The sequence below is a fragment of the Amblyomma mixtum genome, chromosome 3, assembly GCF_055824585.1.
Source record: "Amblyomma mixtum isolate Tamu chromosome 3, ASM5582458v1, whole genome shotgun sequence".
Lineage (NCBI taxonomy): Eukaryota > Metazoa > Arthropoda > Arachnida > Ixodida > Ixodidae > Amblyomma > Amblyomma mixtum.
The window spans coordinates 273,507,030-273,522,998 of NC_143014.1; the positions used below are offsets into that span (position 1 = coordinate 273,507,030).

The window sequence follows — 15,969 nt, forward strand, 5'->3', positions numbered from 1 at the left end:
TAAGAAGACGCAGGACCCACCACGTGCCCGACGTGCTCCACACCGGCTGCAGGGGCGAATGTTCGCCACCTTCTGTGGACTTGTGCAGGGGCAAGGGCTTCAAGGACATGGATTGTACAGGAAGTGGGAGTAACGGTGACAAGGGAGGAGGATTTCTCCCAAGTGACTGACCAACAAAAAAAAGACCAGGAGCCTTCTCCGCTTCCTGCACGAAAATGCCTTACATGATTTCCTATAGTATACAGCTAACCCAAATTATGCCTTTTTGGCAAGTGTGCGAAATAAAAAACAGAACCTTCCGTTTCAGACAGATCTGTTTCCTCAAGTATGTTTTGTAAAGTGTCTCGAGGTAACATATGACATCTCTCTCTTTCTTGGCGGACACGTATAGATCAGGTCTGCGGGTTGTTGGTCTGCTGCGCAGGCTGAGTAGCCCCCGCTGCGGTATGCGCAGACATACTCTTCTGATGATTGATAAAATGTATATCTGCCCTATCTTATAATTTGGCTGCGTTCTGTTTTCTGGAGCAGCTGCATACCAAATGCGCCCTCTTCTGCTCTTAGAGCGAGAAGCACCGCATCTCAGTTTGGGACTCCCTAATGTGTGGTCAACACTGTTTTGTATCTTGAAGTGTGGGTGCCATCTCTTACCGCAAGGTTTCGCCTGCTGACGGTACACCTTCTTAAAGTTGTGCGATTCGGAGCAGCATGTGTCCCAGTTGATTGTCTTTGGTCAGCCAGCAGAGTTCTTGGATGCTGGACGGTCTCGTTTTCAAGCTCCCCAAATCTGTTTGGTTGAATCCTTGCCTGGGCCACTAAATGTGTGAATACCTGAAATTGTTCTATTGTAGTCCATCACCTCAGTTGTAGATGTCACCTTCAATTATATTCATCCACGCAATGCCAAAATAATGCATTTTCCTTTGTTAAATAATATGCTGCAAGACTACTTGATGACCTCCTGTTCACATGTTGCAACTGCAACCGACTGACGCCTCGGTCCGTGAAGAAAAGGTAAGGGGGGGGGGTTTCTTTCAATTCCTTGGCTGGTCTTTTTTTCTTGTCTTCGAGATTTTACCCTCATTTTTTTGGCTGAGTTTCTGGCAGTGGTTCTCGCTCTGCTTGAGATACCCAGTTGCTTTTCAGCGGTAATAATAATTACGGACTCATTATCTTTATGCACTTTCCTATCCACATCTACTGAATTGCAGCCATTTTGAATACTCCAATTCCTGATCCCTCCACATGTCCAATCAGTTCGGTTTGTTTGGGTCATAGGACGCAGGAGCCTTCATTTAAATGAATCAGCTGATGCTTTATCTAAGCAGCCCTGAGTGGTCCAATCGTGGACCCCCTTCCAACCTGTGCGTTCATTAAGGCAGCACGGTTTTGTACGTACACTTTAATGAGAGAATTTAGTGCATCAGCACTTATACTTCTTTGGAGGATTTGCAGCACCTCCTGCTCCCTTGGAGGAGTAAAGGCGGATTCACACTGGTGAGTCGCGAAGGTCGCGTGACAGGTTTAAATCGATTTTCTACGCTCCCTCTCCGCTTTCCCAGTACTTCGAAAACCGTAGCCTATTTCACGAAATCGGTCGTGCGACGTTTGCGACTCATCAGTGTGAACCTGCCTTAAAACTTGGTGACATCGCAAACTTGAAGTTTCCTTCATGTGTCTACGTTGGCCTGTGCCGCAACTAAATTTTTACCTCTACTGACCTGCCCTTGTGATCACCCCAATGTGTCTGTATTGTGCTGAGCCCGAAACAGTAGAGCACTTTCTTCTCTATGGTCGTCGCTACTCATCGCTAAGGAGGCGACTGTTAGAAGTTCCTTTTCAGTAACGGTTTGTGCCTGTCTAATGCGGTTGTTGTATCCCTTGGCATTTCTATGCTCGAACATACCAACTGGAATGTTTGCTCCGCCGTTCAAAATTTTTGTCTAGAATCAAAACGTCTTATCACCATAGGCTTTCGTAATGCCCCTTTTGGCCCTCTTTTTTTGCTCTTCTTATATCTGTTTCTCTTTTTCACTACTCCTAACCACCCTCAACCACCTGTGTCATGGAAACTGAGTTGCTCAAACTTATGATATCATCTTATGTTTGCTGCATGCATTTGCGAATATGGTAGTCACTGCCAATTGTCATGGCCAATCCAGGTGTAGGAAACTTCCATACACACCATTGGCCACCAAATGTCAGCGCCAATAACCCCCATGGCGGCCGGAGGGAAGACAACTAGAGCATCGTATCGTTGTCACGACAAAGGTATCTAGCACAAAGAACTTCATCCCGGAGCCAGATTCGAACACCGCCAAGAGAACAGCCGCATATCGCGGTCGCTCAGACCACTCGGCCATGGCCGCAAGCCTTATCGCGCTACTTGGGTGGGCAGGAATCATTCAGTTTGAAGTATCAATTACCATCCAGTCGCCAGGTGCGCTGTAGTAGTTGAAACCAAAACTAGCCGGAGTTTCCTACCGCTGGCCAATCCCTCTCGTGGGTATGTGCCATTTTATGAAGCCAACAACAACAACAAATCTGTTTCACGGGGCGTTTAATTCTGCCAACGGCGTAGAGCAAAATATAACACTGATAAGTACTGCTCTTGCACAGTCACAACAGCTGCGTCACACCAGGAACTAGTGAAGCGCAAAATTGTCATTTTCGGGATTAATTTTGACCAGCGCCAAATGTAGGCGCGACACAACCGGATTTTAGCGAACGACTATCATCATCATGTCATCAAAGCAGAGAGAGAGAGAAAGATAAAGGTCGCGAGCTCTCGGGTTAGGGCGCGTGACCATCTCGCGTGCTGGCGTTCTTAGCTAGTCATCAGTGGCTGATCGATCCTAAATGAAAGGCGTTCTCATCGGCATGTCAGGTAAACCTATTTGTCGCTGCCATAGACGCCACAGCGTGAGGGTGCCTGCTTTGCACAGTGGTGTGATATGCCTCTTATTCTGCTTCCTGTTTCAGATGCGAGCTGGCATTTCGTCCATCTCTGTTCCGCGGCCGCCATTCCTCGAGATTGGAGACAAAGGGCAGAGTCCACGTGTGGTCGGTCTCGTCTCAGCAGCCAGGTAAGCCGTGAACCCAAGTGGCCTTAGATTCTCGCGGGGCTCCGAGACAACTGCCTCGACGCTCAATGGCCATCGGGTGGGCTGCAGTTGCCTCCCATCAGCGTTCAATTTGCACTATGCCGACTACATGCCCGGCTAGAGTTGGAACCCTAACAGGCAAGGTGCCTTTTTTTATCAGTAATGATCACATTCATTGTTTCTGCTGTGCCGCAGTGCACAGGCCCGGAAATAAATTAACTCGTCGTCAATAGCAGATGTAAGCATGGAATGCTTTTAGGACGTCTGATAAATGGTGGTAGCCGCACTCGGGTTGTGAGGAGGCTTCGTCATCAGCCATTTTTGTAAGCTGGGCCCCGCGCGCGGCTTCTTTCGCTGCTCGTGCCCAGCAAACCAAAAACCTCCCAGGGACGTCTAGCTTAGTGCACTGCACGGGCTCGGGCCGGCCCGAAAGCCCGGGCCCGGCCAGGCCCGCTGGCCGGGCTGGGCCGGGACATGCCTGTTTTGCCGGGCCTGGGCCGGGCCCGGGCCTGAAGTTCCGGGCCCGGGCCGGGCTCGGGCTTAAAGCTGCGGTCCCGAGCCGGGCTTGGGTCCTTACAGAAACGGCTGGTGTCCGACTATTCATTCACTATTTGCAGTTTTGAAGTACACAACTGCGGCATTGGAGCAGCGACACGGATGAGCTGCGGGTTATAGTACGCACTGAGAAAAAAAAAACTAAGCTTTATTCATTGATTTATTTATTTCCTTACTTCCACGCCGCAGTGGCTTAGTGATCAAGTCGCTTGATTACTGAGCCGGGGAACCAGGGTTTGCTCCTAGCGTCGGCGGCCGCATTTTTATTTAAGCGGCAAGCAGGACATTAAGCCATGTGCTTTGTAGTATCATTGCTCGTTGGAGGAACCCAGATGTTCGAAATGATCCGGAGCCCTCTGCTTCGGTATCTCTCACAGCCTGACTCCCCTTGGGCCCTTAAGCCCGAAAAACGTATCTTCTATTTTATAGCTATATATTTTACACATGTGAGAAAATTCACAAACTAAAGCGCGTTTGGTTTTTTTTTGATCAGCTGAATGGAACGTCTCGTAAATGAAATAGCCACAGAAGCTCGCGAGAGTTTGTAAATCTCATCTCATAACCACATCTACCCCTCCTTGCTTCTTCAGCCTGGTTGTCATGACAAGTGTTCTGCCCTGTAAGTTATCACGTGGTTCGCGCGTTATCTTCTGCTCCACTAGTAAGAGTAAAATTCAACCCGTCTTAATTGGCCATTTATCGTTCGTCATCCCAAAACATATCTACACACTATTAGAAATGCATTTGGGAAGAACATATTAGTTTAGGACGCTTATGGTCTTCAAACACACACCGTGAAATACTCTATCCTTTTAGCTTTTCGTTTCTGCTGAAAGGCGACCAGTTCGGCTATGAGTTAATGAGATCGCGTTCACTAAAAAATGTCATCCCACTGCTTGCTAGGCAGCTTTAATGTTTTGTACTTCGCAGGCGGCTGAATATAACTGATTAAAATCATGGGGGAATGCAAATTAGTCTATTACGCGCGTATGGAGCAATTTTTTTAGTTGGCGCTCGGAACTTCCTAGTTTATCTTTACGCACTACACGAGATCACTGTTCAAAAGACGGGCCTGGCGAGCACTACTCTTAAACACTTCATTCTGGAGTAAAAAGAGGCAACTTTCTGCAAGCCAAACTGTGGTTTCAGAACCTTTGTCTGCCAGTTTCTTATCGGTTAATAGCAGTATACTTGCTCAGAGTGAGCAGTATACATCAAGCGTTACTGTGAAATGTGCCGGGCCGGGCCCGGGCTGGGCTTCACTGCGAGATTCACGGGCCGGGCCGGGCTCGCTAGAGCGATAATTTAGCGGGCCTGGGCCGGGCTTGAAGCCGCGGGCCTGGGCCGGGCTCGGGCTTCAAGTCTCGGGCTTCAACTCGGGCTTCAAGTCTCGGGCTCGGGCCGGGCTTGGGCCTCAAATTGAGGCCCGTGCAGTGCTCTAGTCTAGCTAGACGTTTCTGAGAGGTGTTTGGTTTGCTGGGGTACGTGGTATGTAGCGGCCCGCGTGACGTGCGCGAGGTGGCGCCAGCACGCACTGCGCGGAACGGTGGGGCTTCCACCGTTCAGTGCACACAAGCGCCGCGTGCTGGTGCCCTCTGCTGTTCTTTGGCACGTATCCAGTACTAGTCACGAAGGTCGCTACAGGTGCTTAAAGGGCCACTGACCACCCTTTTCTACCTTTCTGGTAGTGAGGCGTCCCTGGAATGTGCGGCCACAAATATTTTTTGAAAAGACTCATTAATAGCGAAGTTATAGCCAGTGCAATCATGCTACTTCACCATGCTCATTTTTGTCTGTCCCCTCCCCGAGATTTTGAAGTGATAGCTTCACTACTAGAGGTCTCAGGCTAAGATTGCAGTGCGTTGCCGATTACCTTCAAGGCTCAGCCAATGTCAAACCTTCAATTGATAAGTTTAGAGAACTGGTGGAAGGTCAGTGGTCAAGCAGTTGGACAGGTCAAGTCAAGGTCAAGCCGGGGACATCAAGATCATGTCAAGGTCAGCCTAAATTTGGTCACAAGACTTAGGCTTGCCGAGGAGCTGAAACGCGGCATTTACGTAATAGGGCATGATGTCACGCCATCTTTAACCAAATACATGACTGAAGGAGTGCCGGCATGCCTAGGAATAAGTCGTCATGCAATGGTCACGTGCTAGGCAGTATGTCATGGTCTCCTGAACCGAGTACATAATGGAAGTAGCACCGGCACGCCTGGCACGAAGTCCACATGAGGTGTTCACTTGCTTGGCTGTGACGTCATGCATTCAGGTGAACATAAATAGCAGCTGCAGAGTCGCCTAGCAGTCAGAGCCATGGAGTCCGGTGCTGAAGAAGGGTTGGTATTTTCCAGACTAAACCATCGTGAAGCTGCCGCTTCTCACTCGGTTTAACCAAAGCTAAAGCACTGTTAATTTTTCTCTCTCGTGCCTCGTTGAGTAGGCTCCCCAAGAGAAATTCACCCTTCCTGTTCCGATGTTAGCGGGAGCCATGGTGTCTGGTGGAGTACATCTCATTTCTACATCATGGCCCCACCCTAAAAAGAATTCTTTTCTTGCTTTTTACTACCAGGATAATTCATCATGGGGGGGGGTCTCCCAATACCCTCTCTATATTGCTCCTTGGGTCTCTTCGCGGTGTTTCGTCGAGTTTTTTTTCTTCCTCCTTCCTCGTGCCAGCCTCTTTCAGCCGAAGCTGAAGGGGGCTGTTCATTGCCTGAAGTAGCCTTGGATCGTGGACGCAGTCATCGGAAGGACATAGTTATTCGCAAGCCTCTGTATCCTTGACCATTGTGTCCAGAAGGCTGATGCGTTGGAGCCAGATACGACTCAAGGCATAATAATAGATCGTGGTTCGACTCCAGTCGCTGCGTGCGCATCCAACGAAGAAACAGCGTTGTCACATTTTATCCGCACACTGAACGATAGAGAGACGCGATCAGCTCGACCACTTCAGCAAATTAGCGAGTACATCTTTTCATATATCTGTTTTTGTCAGTGACATCCCCAGTTAGCCTCCTTTTCATGCATGTATGTTTTTTCTTTTTATGAGGCCTCCGCACAGTTTTACGACCGGAGGGGCGGGAGTCACGTTTGTTCAAAATGCACGGCGAACCATCGGGCACCATCCGGCCTTTCTTGGAAATGCACGTTTGCGCTTCTCTGTTTGTGTTTGTGTGTTCTATGTGTTTGTGTCGTTTCTCTGCTCCTAAGTTCCTGTCTTTCAACGGAGCCGAGAAAAACCAGAACAATGGCAGTGCAGACAATGTGTGCGGAACGGTCGAGTGTGCAAGCGAGGGAGGTCTACAACACACGGCACATGCACAGGACACACTGAGGCATACATGAACTGGCATCAGTAACTAAAAACCTTGTTTTGAGAGGAGGGGCTTGCAAGCGTGTGCGAAAACAGAAGGCGTAACGGAAATAGTGCGCACAGTGAGCAGACGATGCGATGAACCTTCGCCCATCAGTCAGGACAACGCACCAATGGAATGCCTTTCACAAAGGTTTTCAAGATGACGTCAGCTTGAAGGCTCTGGAGCCAGAGTAGAGGATGAGGATGTTTGCGTCTCAAAGGAAAGAGCGAACGGGCTTTGATTTGAATTTTTACAGCTTTTTGGGGCATGCATGGCTCTAGTAATTTGCACAGGGGATCTTTGATTCATCTATGCACTGGGCTTGTTTAAAATGTCCAGACCCCTGGTCAGTGGGTGTAAAGCGCAGCAGCGTGCAGCTGCTTCTCTTCTTCGTGCAGGCAGCGCGTGCAAAGTTGCTCACTGCATTTGTAGGGTCCCTTTTGCTGTTTGAAGCGCTATAGTGCTTGCCGGCTCTACAGACACCTCCGCGAACAATCGCGGTGCAGAACGGGCAGATAACAAGGAAAATAGACACAAAGCACCTGATCCTCACTTTCAATACCAGCACACTGCCTGAAAGCATTGAAGCTGGTTATCTGAAAATAAATGTAAGACCATATATACCCAACCCACGAAGATGTTTTAACTGTCAGAGATTCGGCCATGACTCACAGAGTTGTCACGGCCGCAAAACTTGCGCAAAATGCTCGTCAAAGGAACACCAATCTGAAGAATGTGTTGCTACACCGCGGTGTGCAAACTGTGAAGGAGACCATGCTGCCTACTCCAGAGCTTGTCCTTCTTGGAAGAAAGAAAAGGAAATAATTACTCTCAAGACTACGGCAAACATTTCTTTCAAGGAAGCAAGAAGGCGATATGCTCAAACGAACACATTCTCTTTCAGTGCAAAAACAAACTTCGCTGATGTGGTGCGTGGGCGCGGCACACCACACCAGGCTTCGGCACTTGTCCAGGCCACACGCAGTGTGCCTGTGGCGGGGCCACCCGCGCCCCCATGTGGAGTAGCTAGCGCTACTCTGCAAACCCCAAAGGAGGCAACGCAGACCCCCGGGTCGGCGGGCCTCAAGACCTCTTCCCACAGGTCGAGGTCAAACTCGAAAATCAACATACCTCCTGCACGGTCGTCCAGCGCCTCCACAGAGGCGATGGACACGACCCAGGACAGCTCCGTGCCGTCCACGTCGGACGGTCGGCGGAGCTTCCTGGATCGGTCAAAAAAAGACAGGCCCCGAGTCACGGGGCCATCGACAACTTGATCTACCTTTTCACCCTATAGAAACACAAAATTAAGATGACTTTCATAATACAATGGAACTGTAGAGGACTTCTAAAGAACTACAGTGATATAAAAGACATACTAGGAGCGCACGCTCCTGTTGCCTTATGTCTACAAGAGACAAATTTAGGTCTCAAAAAAAATAACTTTCTTACGAATTATACTGTTTTCCGCTGCGATCGAGAGCAGGCGAGCAGGCTGTCGGGAGGCGTAGCCATCATAGTGAAGAACGGTGTCCCAGCTCGAGAGCTTAAACTAAAAACAAGACTCAAAGCTGTCGCAGCCACTCTGCTTACATATAAAACCATTACAGTATGCTCTCTATATATCGATCCACACCTTAAGGTAACACTTCATGATTTAGAGGTTCTTGTAGACCAGCTACCAGAGCCATACCTGTTAGTTGGAGACTTTAATGCGCATTCATGCTTTTGGGGAAGCAAAAAAACTGACGTTAGAGGCCATCTTATTGAGGATTTTATTCTATGCAGTAGCATCTGTTTACTTAACTCGGGTAAACCCACGTACTGCTCCCCAACCTCAGGGAAAATGAGTGTTTTAGATTTGTCTTTTAGTTCACCGTCTGTTTTTAGCGATTTTAACTGGAGTGTTTTAGACAATCCATATGGAAGCGATCATCTCCCTGTCATAATAAGTCTCTCATCGTCACCAACAGTCGTTCCCACGAAACCACGGCGTTGGAAGCTACATTTAGCTAACTGGGAATTGTTTAGGAAAATGTCCAATTTGGAGGATATAATTTTAGAAAATCATACCATAGATGAAATAAATGAAATGGTCACAACATGCATTCTTTCTGCCGCGCACCTATCAATTCTGAAATCCTCAGGAGTGGTCCGCCAGAACCACAAATTGTGGTACACAGAAGAATGCAAACAGGCTAAAAAACAACAAAATAAAGCATGGAGAGTATTTCGCAGATATTCCACACACGAGAACCTTATGATTTTCAAAAAGGCAAGAGCGCAAGCGCGGTATATTCGGCGCAAGGCCGAGAAAACATCATGGCAAGCTTATGTCTCTTCTATAAACAGCTCAACCACATCAAAACAAATGTGGGAGCAGGTGCGAAAACTAAGCGGCAGGTACTCACCCTTCACAATCCCCCTTTTAACAACACCTGGTACACAAACAAGTATAGATGAACAGGCTGACATACTAGGACAACATTTCTCTGACGTTTCAAGCTTTTCACACTACACACAGTCATTCTTAAAACACAAAAACACAACTGAAAAGCAGAAACTTCCGACTGGCAGTACAAATGAAACGTACAATACATTATTTACAATTCAGGAGATCCAAAACGTACTGTCCTCCGGTAAACGGACAGCACCTGGCCCGGATGATGTACATTATGAAATGCTTGCTCACCTGTCCAAAGCTGCAGTAGGGGCACTTTCGCAATTTTTCAACAAAATATGGATGTCCGGAAAGATGCCAAAGGCTTGGAAAAAAGCAGTTATCGTACCGTTCTTAAAACCTGAAAAACCGCCCACCTCCCCTAATAGTTATAGGCCGATAGCTCTTACAAGTTGTATAGCAAAATCATTTGAAAGTGTGCTCAACGTTAGGCTCATGTTCATTCTTGAATCACGTGAACTCCTTGACATCCACCAGTGCGGATTTAAAAAAGGATGTTCGACAACTGACCATCTCGTCCGCTTAGAAACCACAGTTCGAGAGGCGTTCATACATCAACAACACTGTCTGGCAGTCTTCTTTGACATGGAGAAGGCGTACGATACTACATGGAGATATGGGATTCTACGCGACTTAGCAGATCTTGGCATCCGGGGTAGGATGTTGAACTGCCTGAAGGATTTCCTGTCAGACTGGTCTTTTCAGGTGCGCTTGGGTGCTACCCTTTCGAAGAGCTTTGTCCAGGAGAATGGGGTACCGCAGGGCTGTATCTTAAGTACTACACTTTTTGTCGTGAAAATGAATTCTATAGCGAAAATAATTCCCAGCTCCATTATGTATTCCGTGTATGTCGACGACCTTCAGATTGCTTGCACGTCCTCCAGCCTGTCAACGTATGAGAGGCAGGTACAACTCAAATTAAACAAGCTAGCAATCTGGGCTGACAAAAATGGGTTCAAGTTCTCTCCACAGAAAACAGTAGCTGTTGCTTTCTCGCTTAAAAGAGGCTTGCAGATCTATCCAAACTTACACCTAAATGGAGCCGCACTACCGGTAAAACAAGAGCATAAATTTTTAGGAATAACATTTGATAAAAAACTTACATTTCTGCCGCACATAAACAACTTGAAAGTAAAGGCCTCCCGTGCAATGAATATCCTTAAAGTACTCTCAAGGAAACGCTGGGGATCTGACAGAGCATGCCTCCTTCACATCTACCGTTCTCTAGTGCGCTCATGTCTCCCATAATGGGAGTATAGTGTACGGCTCGGCAAGGCCTTCATATCTATAAAGATTAGACCCAGTTCATAATCTAGGTATCCGCCTTTCTTGTGGAGCATACAGAACATCTCCGGTAATGAGCCTTCATGTTGAAGCAAATGAGCCATCACTAGAAGATAGAAGAAAAGCACTTACATGCTCATACATTCTTAGAATTAGGTCGCGAACAAAACACGTGTGTTATTCAATCGTCACAACATGTCCTTCTCGAATAATATTTACAAATAAGCTCCAAGCAATCAGGCCTTTGCTAATGCGGTTTGAGGAGATCTGCCGAGAACTTGACTTATCAGAAACATTACCAAATGTTGCAGAACGTTGCGACGCATTTCCCCCTTGGTACAGTTTTCCATCGGTCTGTGATATAAGTCTTACACAGTTCAACAAGAGACAAACTCCACCAGAACACATCATATAAGAGTTCCTTACATTAAAGGAAAAATATGATAGCTACACCGCGTTCTACACAGACGGATCGAAAACTACAGGTTATGTTGGAAGTGCAGTAGTGGAAGGGAACTGGGAAAAAATAGTAAGGCTTCCTCAGTGTGCATCAGTTTTTACAGCCGAGTGTTATGCTCTGTTTCTTGTTACGGAGAAAATAATAAGCGACAACATCGAAAACAGTATTATCTACACAGACTCCCTCAGTGTACTGAAAGCACTACAGTCCAGAAATGCAGTCATGCCATCAATAGGTAAGGTCTTCCATAACATAACAAGGATCGTAACACAAGGGCATAACATAAAATTATGTTGGGTTCCAAGCCCTGTTGGAATTGATGGTAATGAGAGAGCGGACGCATGCGCTGCTCAAGCCCACAACAAGGAAATACAGAAAATAAGCATGCCACAAAATGATTGCATGAAGCTAGTTCAGAGCAGACTGAGGAAAAAATGGCAGAGCATATGGAATAGTCAGATAAATAACAAGCTACACTTAATAAAACCAATATTAAGAGAATGGAAATCATGCACACATCAGGAACGCTTTTTTTAAGTTATTTTATGTCGTTTACGTATTGGACACACGCACCTTACCCACAACTTTCTACTAACAAAACAAGACAAACCTACCTGTGAAAAATGCGGAGATGAACTCACAGTAACTCATATTTTAATCTCATGCATAGAACTTGAAACACTCAGAAACAAGTTTTTTACCCCGTTTTACAACCAACACATCCCTTTTCAGCCATCATTGATTTTAGGTGAAGTAGCTCTTATTGATAAGTCAAGTGTTTTTAACTTTTTAAAAGAAGCCAATGTACTAGAAAAACTCTAAATTTTTACCCTGTGCTTTACAATTTATTGACGCACCTCAGCCACCCTCCCATCGCGAGAAGACGGCTGAGGTCACTATTACATGTGTTGGGGACCTCGAGATCCTTGCACAGCCAAGGATGGCTGCTGAGGTTGCCAACCCTTTTTGAAGCATTTACCATAAGTCTCTTCTAAAATTTTGTCATATTTTTACTAAGTTGCACGAGATAACTTTTTAGGCCCTTTACACCGCCGTTCATTTAGACTTTTGTATAGCATCTATCTCGAATTTTCTATACCCGGAGCTTGGCGCATGATAGCCTTAGTCACTTATGCGCCAATAAACTCAACTCAACTCAACCCTCTTCTTCGTGCAGGCAGCGCATGCAAAGTTGCTCACTGCATTTGTAGGGTCCCTCTTGCTGTTTGAAGCGCTATAGTGCTTGCCGGCTCTACAGACACCTCCGCGAACAATCGCGGTGCAGAACGGGCAGATGAAAAATTAAGATATCTAATCCCCAGCGCGAGAGGCTATCAGTTGGAAGTCGCAGTTTGGGAGACTTTTCCAGTGTGATTCCAATCTGCAATCAGGATTAGCTCTCTGAATCTGCGAAGGAGCGAGATATCCTTCTGCACGTAATAACTAAAGGGATTAATTCAAATTGCACATTGAAACACAACTACGATTCTGCAGAGCAAGACAAGCTGCTCCATATCATTGATTTGAATATGCTATAAGGCATGAGGAAACAATGCTGCTGTGATTTATGACTGACTACTGCATAGTGCAACACAAAGCACACGGGAAATAAAGGTAGACTGGATAAGCGCCATTAGCCTTGGATAACGCTTGTCCTTTCTTCCTTTGTGTTTTGTGCTTTGTGTTGCGCCATGCAGTAGCCCATCTTATATTATGAGCCAACTACCCCCTAAACAATGGTTACCGTGCTGCTCTGTTTCCCCCCGCTGGTTGGAATCCTGCTCGGGGCTGCAGGTTTTCTCCTGGAAGGTTTTCAAGGAAGAATTCACCAGGGGGACAGTCTGTGCAGTGGAGTCTCCTTGATTGTTATTCTCCTTTGTACCATTCGTGCGCTTTGTTTCAAGACAGAGCCATTCGGACGGAAACTTTCGTAATATTCCGTAAAAGTTAGGCTTCAGGCCCTCCTTCGAGTTTGGCACATGGTTCGTCCTCATTTTTGGTGCCGGTTCATTGCAGTTCTCGGACGATATTCGCCTGGGAATTGGAAGTAACAGCATTCAGTGTTATTTCGTACTATGCGCGCATCGACTGAATCGCTTAGACATGGCCTCTATGTAGGGTGTTTCACTTGAGGCTTTCCACAATTCTTAAATTCGGCTTTTTGAGTTAGATCACCTTTTTTCGGCATAGCATTGTCAGCAATGTAGTACATCAGAATACAGCTAAGACGTGCTAACTAGCAGGCTGGTTAATTAATATTGAAAACTATTACTGTTAGGATCCTTAACCTTTGAGAGGCATGTAGCCGGCCGTAAGTAATATCCATATCAGTTTTTATAATTTTGGAAACTGAGGTACCCTTGGCACTCTGGCCCAACAAATTTTGGCTATTTCTATGAGTTACTTGCACTGGAGAGGTTGCTTTGCCCTGCAAGCTTCTCGAAAGCTATGTAGCCAAAATTTGCCCCCAAAATTCGATGAGCCACAGTGCCGAGGGTAACCCCGTTTTAAAAATTCTAAACACTGATATGTATATTACGGTGGGCTACACGCTTCTTAATAAATGAGCCAAACTGTAGTAGATGAAAAGTTAACTTTTAAATATTAGCTAACCAGCCTGCTAGTTAGTACATCTTATCTGTATTCTGATATACTACACCGCTGACAATGCTATGCCAAAAAAAGTGCTGTTCTAAGTGAAAAGACCTATAAATTGTGGCCAGACAACATGCTGCCGAGACCATTTTTGGTGTGTTCATTTAATCCACGCTCAACGACTTTCCCTTTCAGTGATTTTATAAAAAGAGTCAGTACCGTACCTATATGCCATGAAGCTTGCCCCTATAGCGACATGCGACAGGAGCAGCAAGGTTTCGAGTTTTGCGCCGCATTTGTCGAGCCGGTTTACTTTTCATTTTGCTACCAGAACAAAGCAGCGTTCCACATAACTTTCCTACTCGCATGAAATCCAGAGAAGCAAAAGTGTCGTGCACCAGCTGTCAGACGCGCAGCTCTGTGTGCATGAAAATGACGTGGCAAGCACTCCATGAACAGGAGGAAACTGCAGGGTCATGAGGTAACAGTCACAAGGCAACGAGGTCACGAGATCAAAAGTTGTTACAACAAACATGGGAGCCCATGGCACTGGTGCAGGCAGTACAGTAACAACTCCAGGTAGAATGAGCTGGCACTTTGAAACTGACATTTTGCCAGTGTAGCCGCTGCTGTGCCTCAGTGGTTATGGACTCTGCTGCGGATCTGAAAGACACTGGTTCAGTTCTGGTGGCAGCAGTCACGTTTCGATGGAGGCAAAATGCTAGACCCATATACTGTGCAATGTCAGTGCACGTTAGAGAACCCCCAGGCGGTCGAAATCATCCTAGGCCCTCCACCACGGCATCCTCATAGCTTGAGTCTCTTTTGGATGGTAAACCTCATAATTCATAGACCATTTGTCTGTTTAGGCGTGCCACGTGGAACCGCAGAGCCAATATCATTGCCAACAAAACTACGTGGAGAGCCCTCGGGAATGATGCGCTCGTGATGGATTCCGCTTTCAAACTGGTTTATTCCCAATAGTTAGCACTGGAATAGAGAAGCTAAGGAAACACAGTGTAGTTAAAGAGTGAATGCTGTATGAATGGGTTAGTAAAATAACCGAATCTAATACAACTTGAATGTATCTGTGTATGATAGGTCCTTCTGGGATTATCTGTTCAAAAAGAATATTTGCATGGAAAAATGAAGCGCTATAGGTGGCGCAACAAGTCAGGGACATAAAACTCTAGCTGTCTGAAGATGCAGCACTGATATCCAGCCGTGTACACAAATGACAAAGTGAGGATTCACTCTATGACTGTTATGTTATACTCATAAGAAAATTACTGTTGGCTGCTGAAGATGACATGCCAACAAACTAGTGGAAATTGTCACTTGTTGAGAGGGATGAGAGTTTCAACTTTATGCCCCCGATATTGGGCATGAAGGCAATCTGAAAAGATGTTATGTACGAGTATTATGAACTCCACACAAATGGAATGGACCGCGTATTAACGCGGAGCCCTTCTCCTCGCTGGACGACTTTTTCCAGCATGCAGAGAAATCGCGGGAGCGTGCAGTGTGGCGCCGGAGTGTGCTGTTTTTAAAACAATTGTTGAAAAAAACTGATGTTCCAAATTCGAATTTTGTGCCAATAATCTGGAAAGTACTGAAGAACCTGAGAACAGGTTAGAATCATTTCGAATGATATTGAACTTGGACTATTGATTCGCTCAACAAAGCTAATAGGAGAAAATTCGATTGGCTCCTTGAAAATTTCGGCTTATTTGCACAGAGCAAAAAACAAGAAAACCGCGCTAAAAAAAAGACCTATAGGGAAGGGTTGCAGGAATGGCGCCTTGATGGCGGTATGTTCCATTTGTGAGATATTGCAAGCCAACCACCCTTAACCTTGGTTTGCCGGGTGTCGTGTTGTCGCTTTTGGCTCTGTACGGCTTGGGTGCTTATTTTGCACATGTTTTACCATCTTCGTCTGTTCGCTCTGAGGGTACGCTGTTATATTTTGAACATGCTGCGCACTGCAGGCTGGAGCTTGTTTGCAGATGCAAAGGTGTAGATGTTGCCGATCACTTGTGGTTTGCTGCAGTCATTCCTGACAACACCTCGCCACTCCATCAAGCTTGGAAATCAAAGAATGCGTGTTTCGGGGAATTATGCCACTCCCTAAATTATCAGCGTTCAAAAAAAAATC

At 46.3% G+C, this 15,969-nt stretch overlaps 2 protein-coding genes across 3 annotated transcripts in view; both read left to right on the top strand.

Annotated features, from left to right (window-relative positions):
* Positions 1–15,969, top strand: part of LOC149354876 (uncharacterized) — a 246,907-nt gene that overhangs the window by 87,624 nt on the left and 143,314 nt on the right. The window lies entirely within an intron of this gene.
* LOC149354878 (uncharacterized) overlaps positions 1–15,969 on the top strand; it is a 52,992-nt gene that overhangs the window by 23,848 nt on the left and 13,175 nt on the right. The window contains exons 1-2 of one of the 2 annotated variants that reach the window (XM_089583540.1): positions 2,744–2,887; positions 2,983–3,086. In XM_089583540.1, the coding sequence (XP_089439666.1) occupies positions 2,983–3,086 (104 nt within the window). In that variant the 5' untranslated portion in view covers positions 2,744–2,887. Of the gene's footprint in view, positions 1–2,743; positions 2,888–2,982; positions 3,087–15,969 lie in introns of those variants that run through there. The other variant, XM_089583539.1, reaches the window with a different exon arrangement.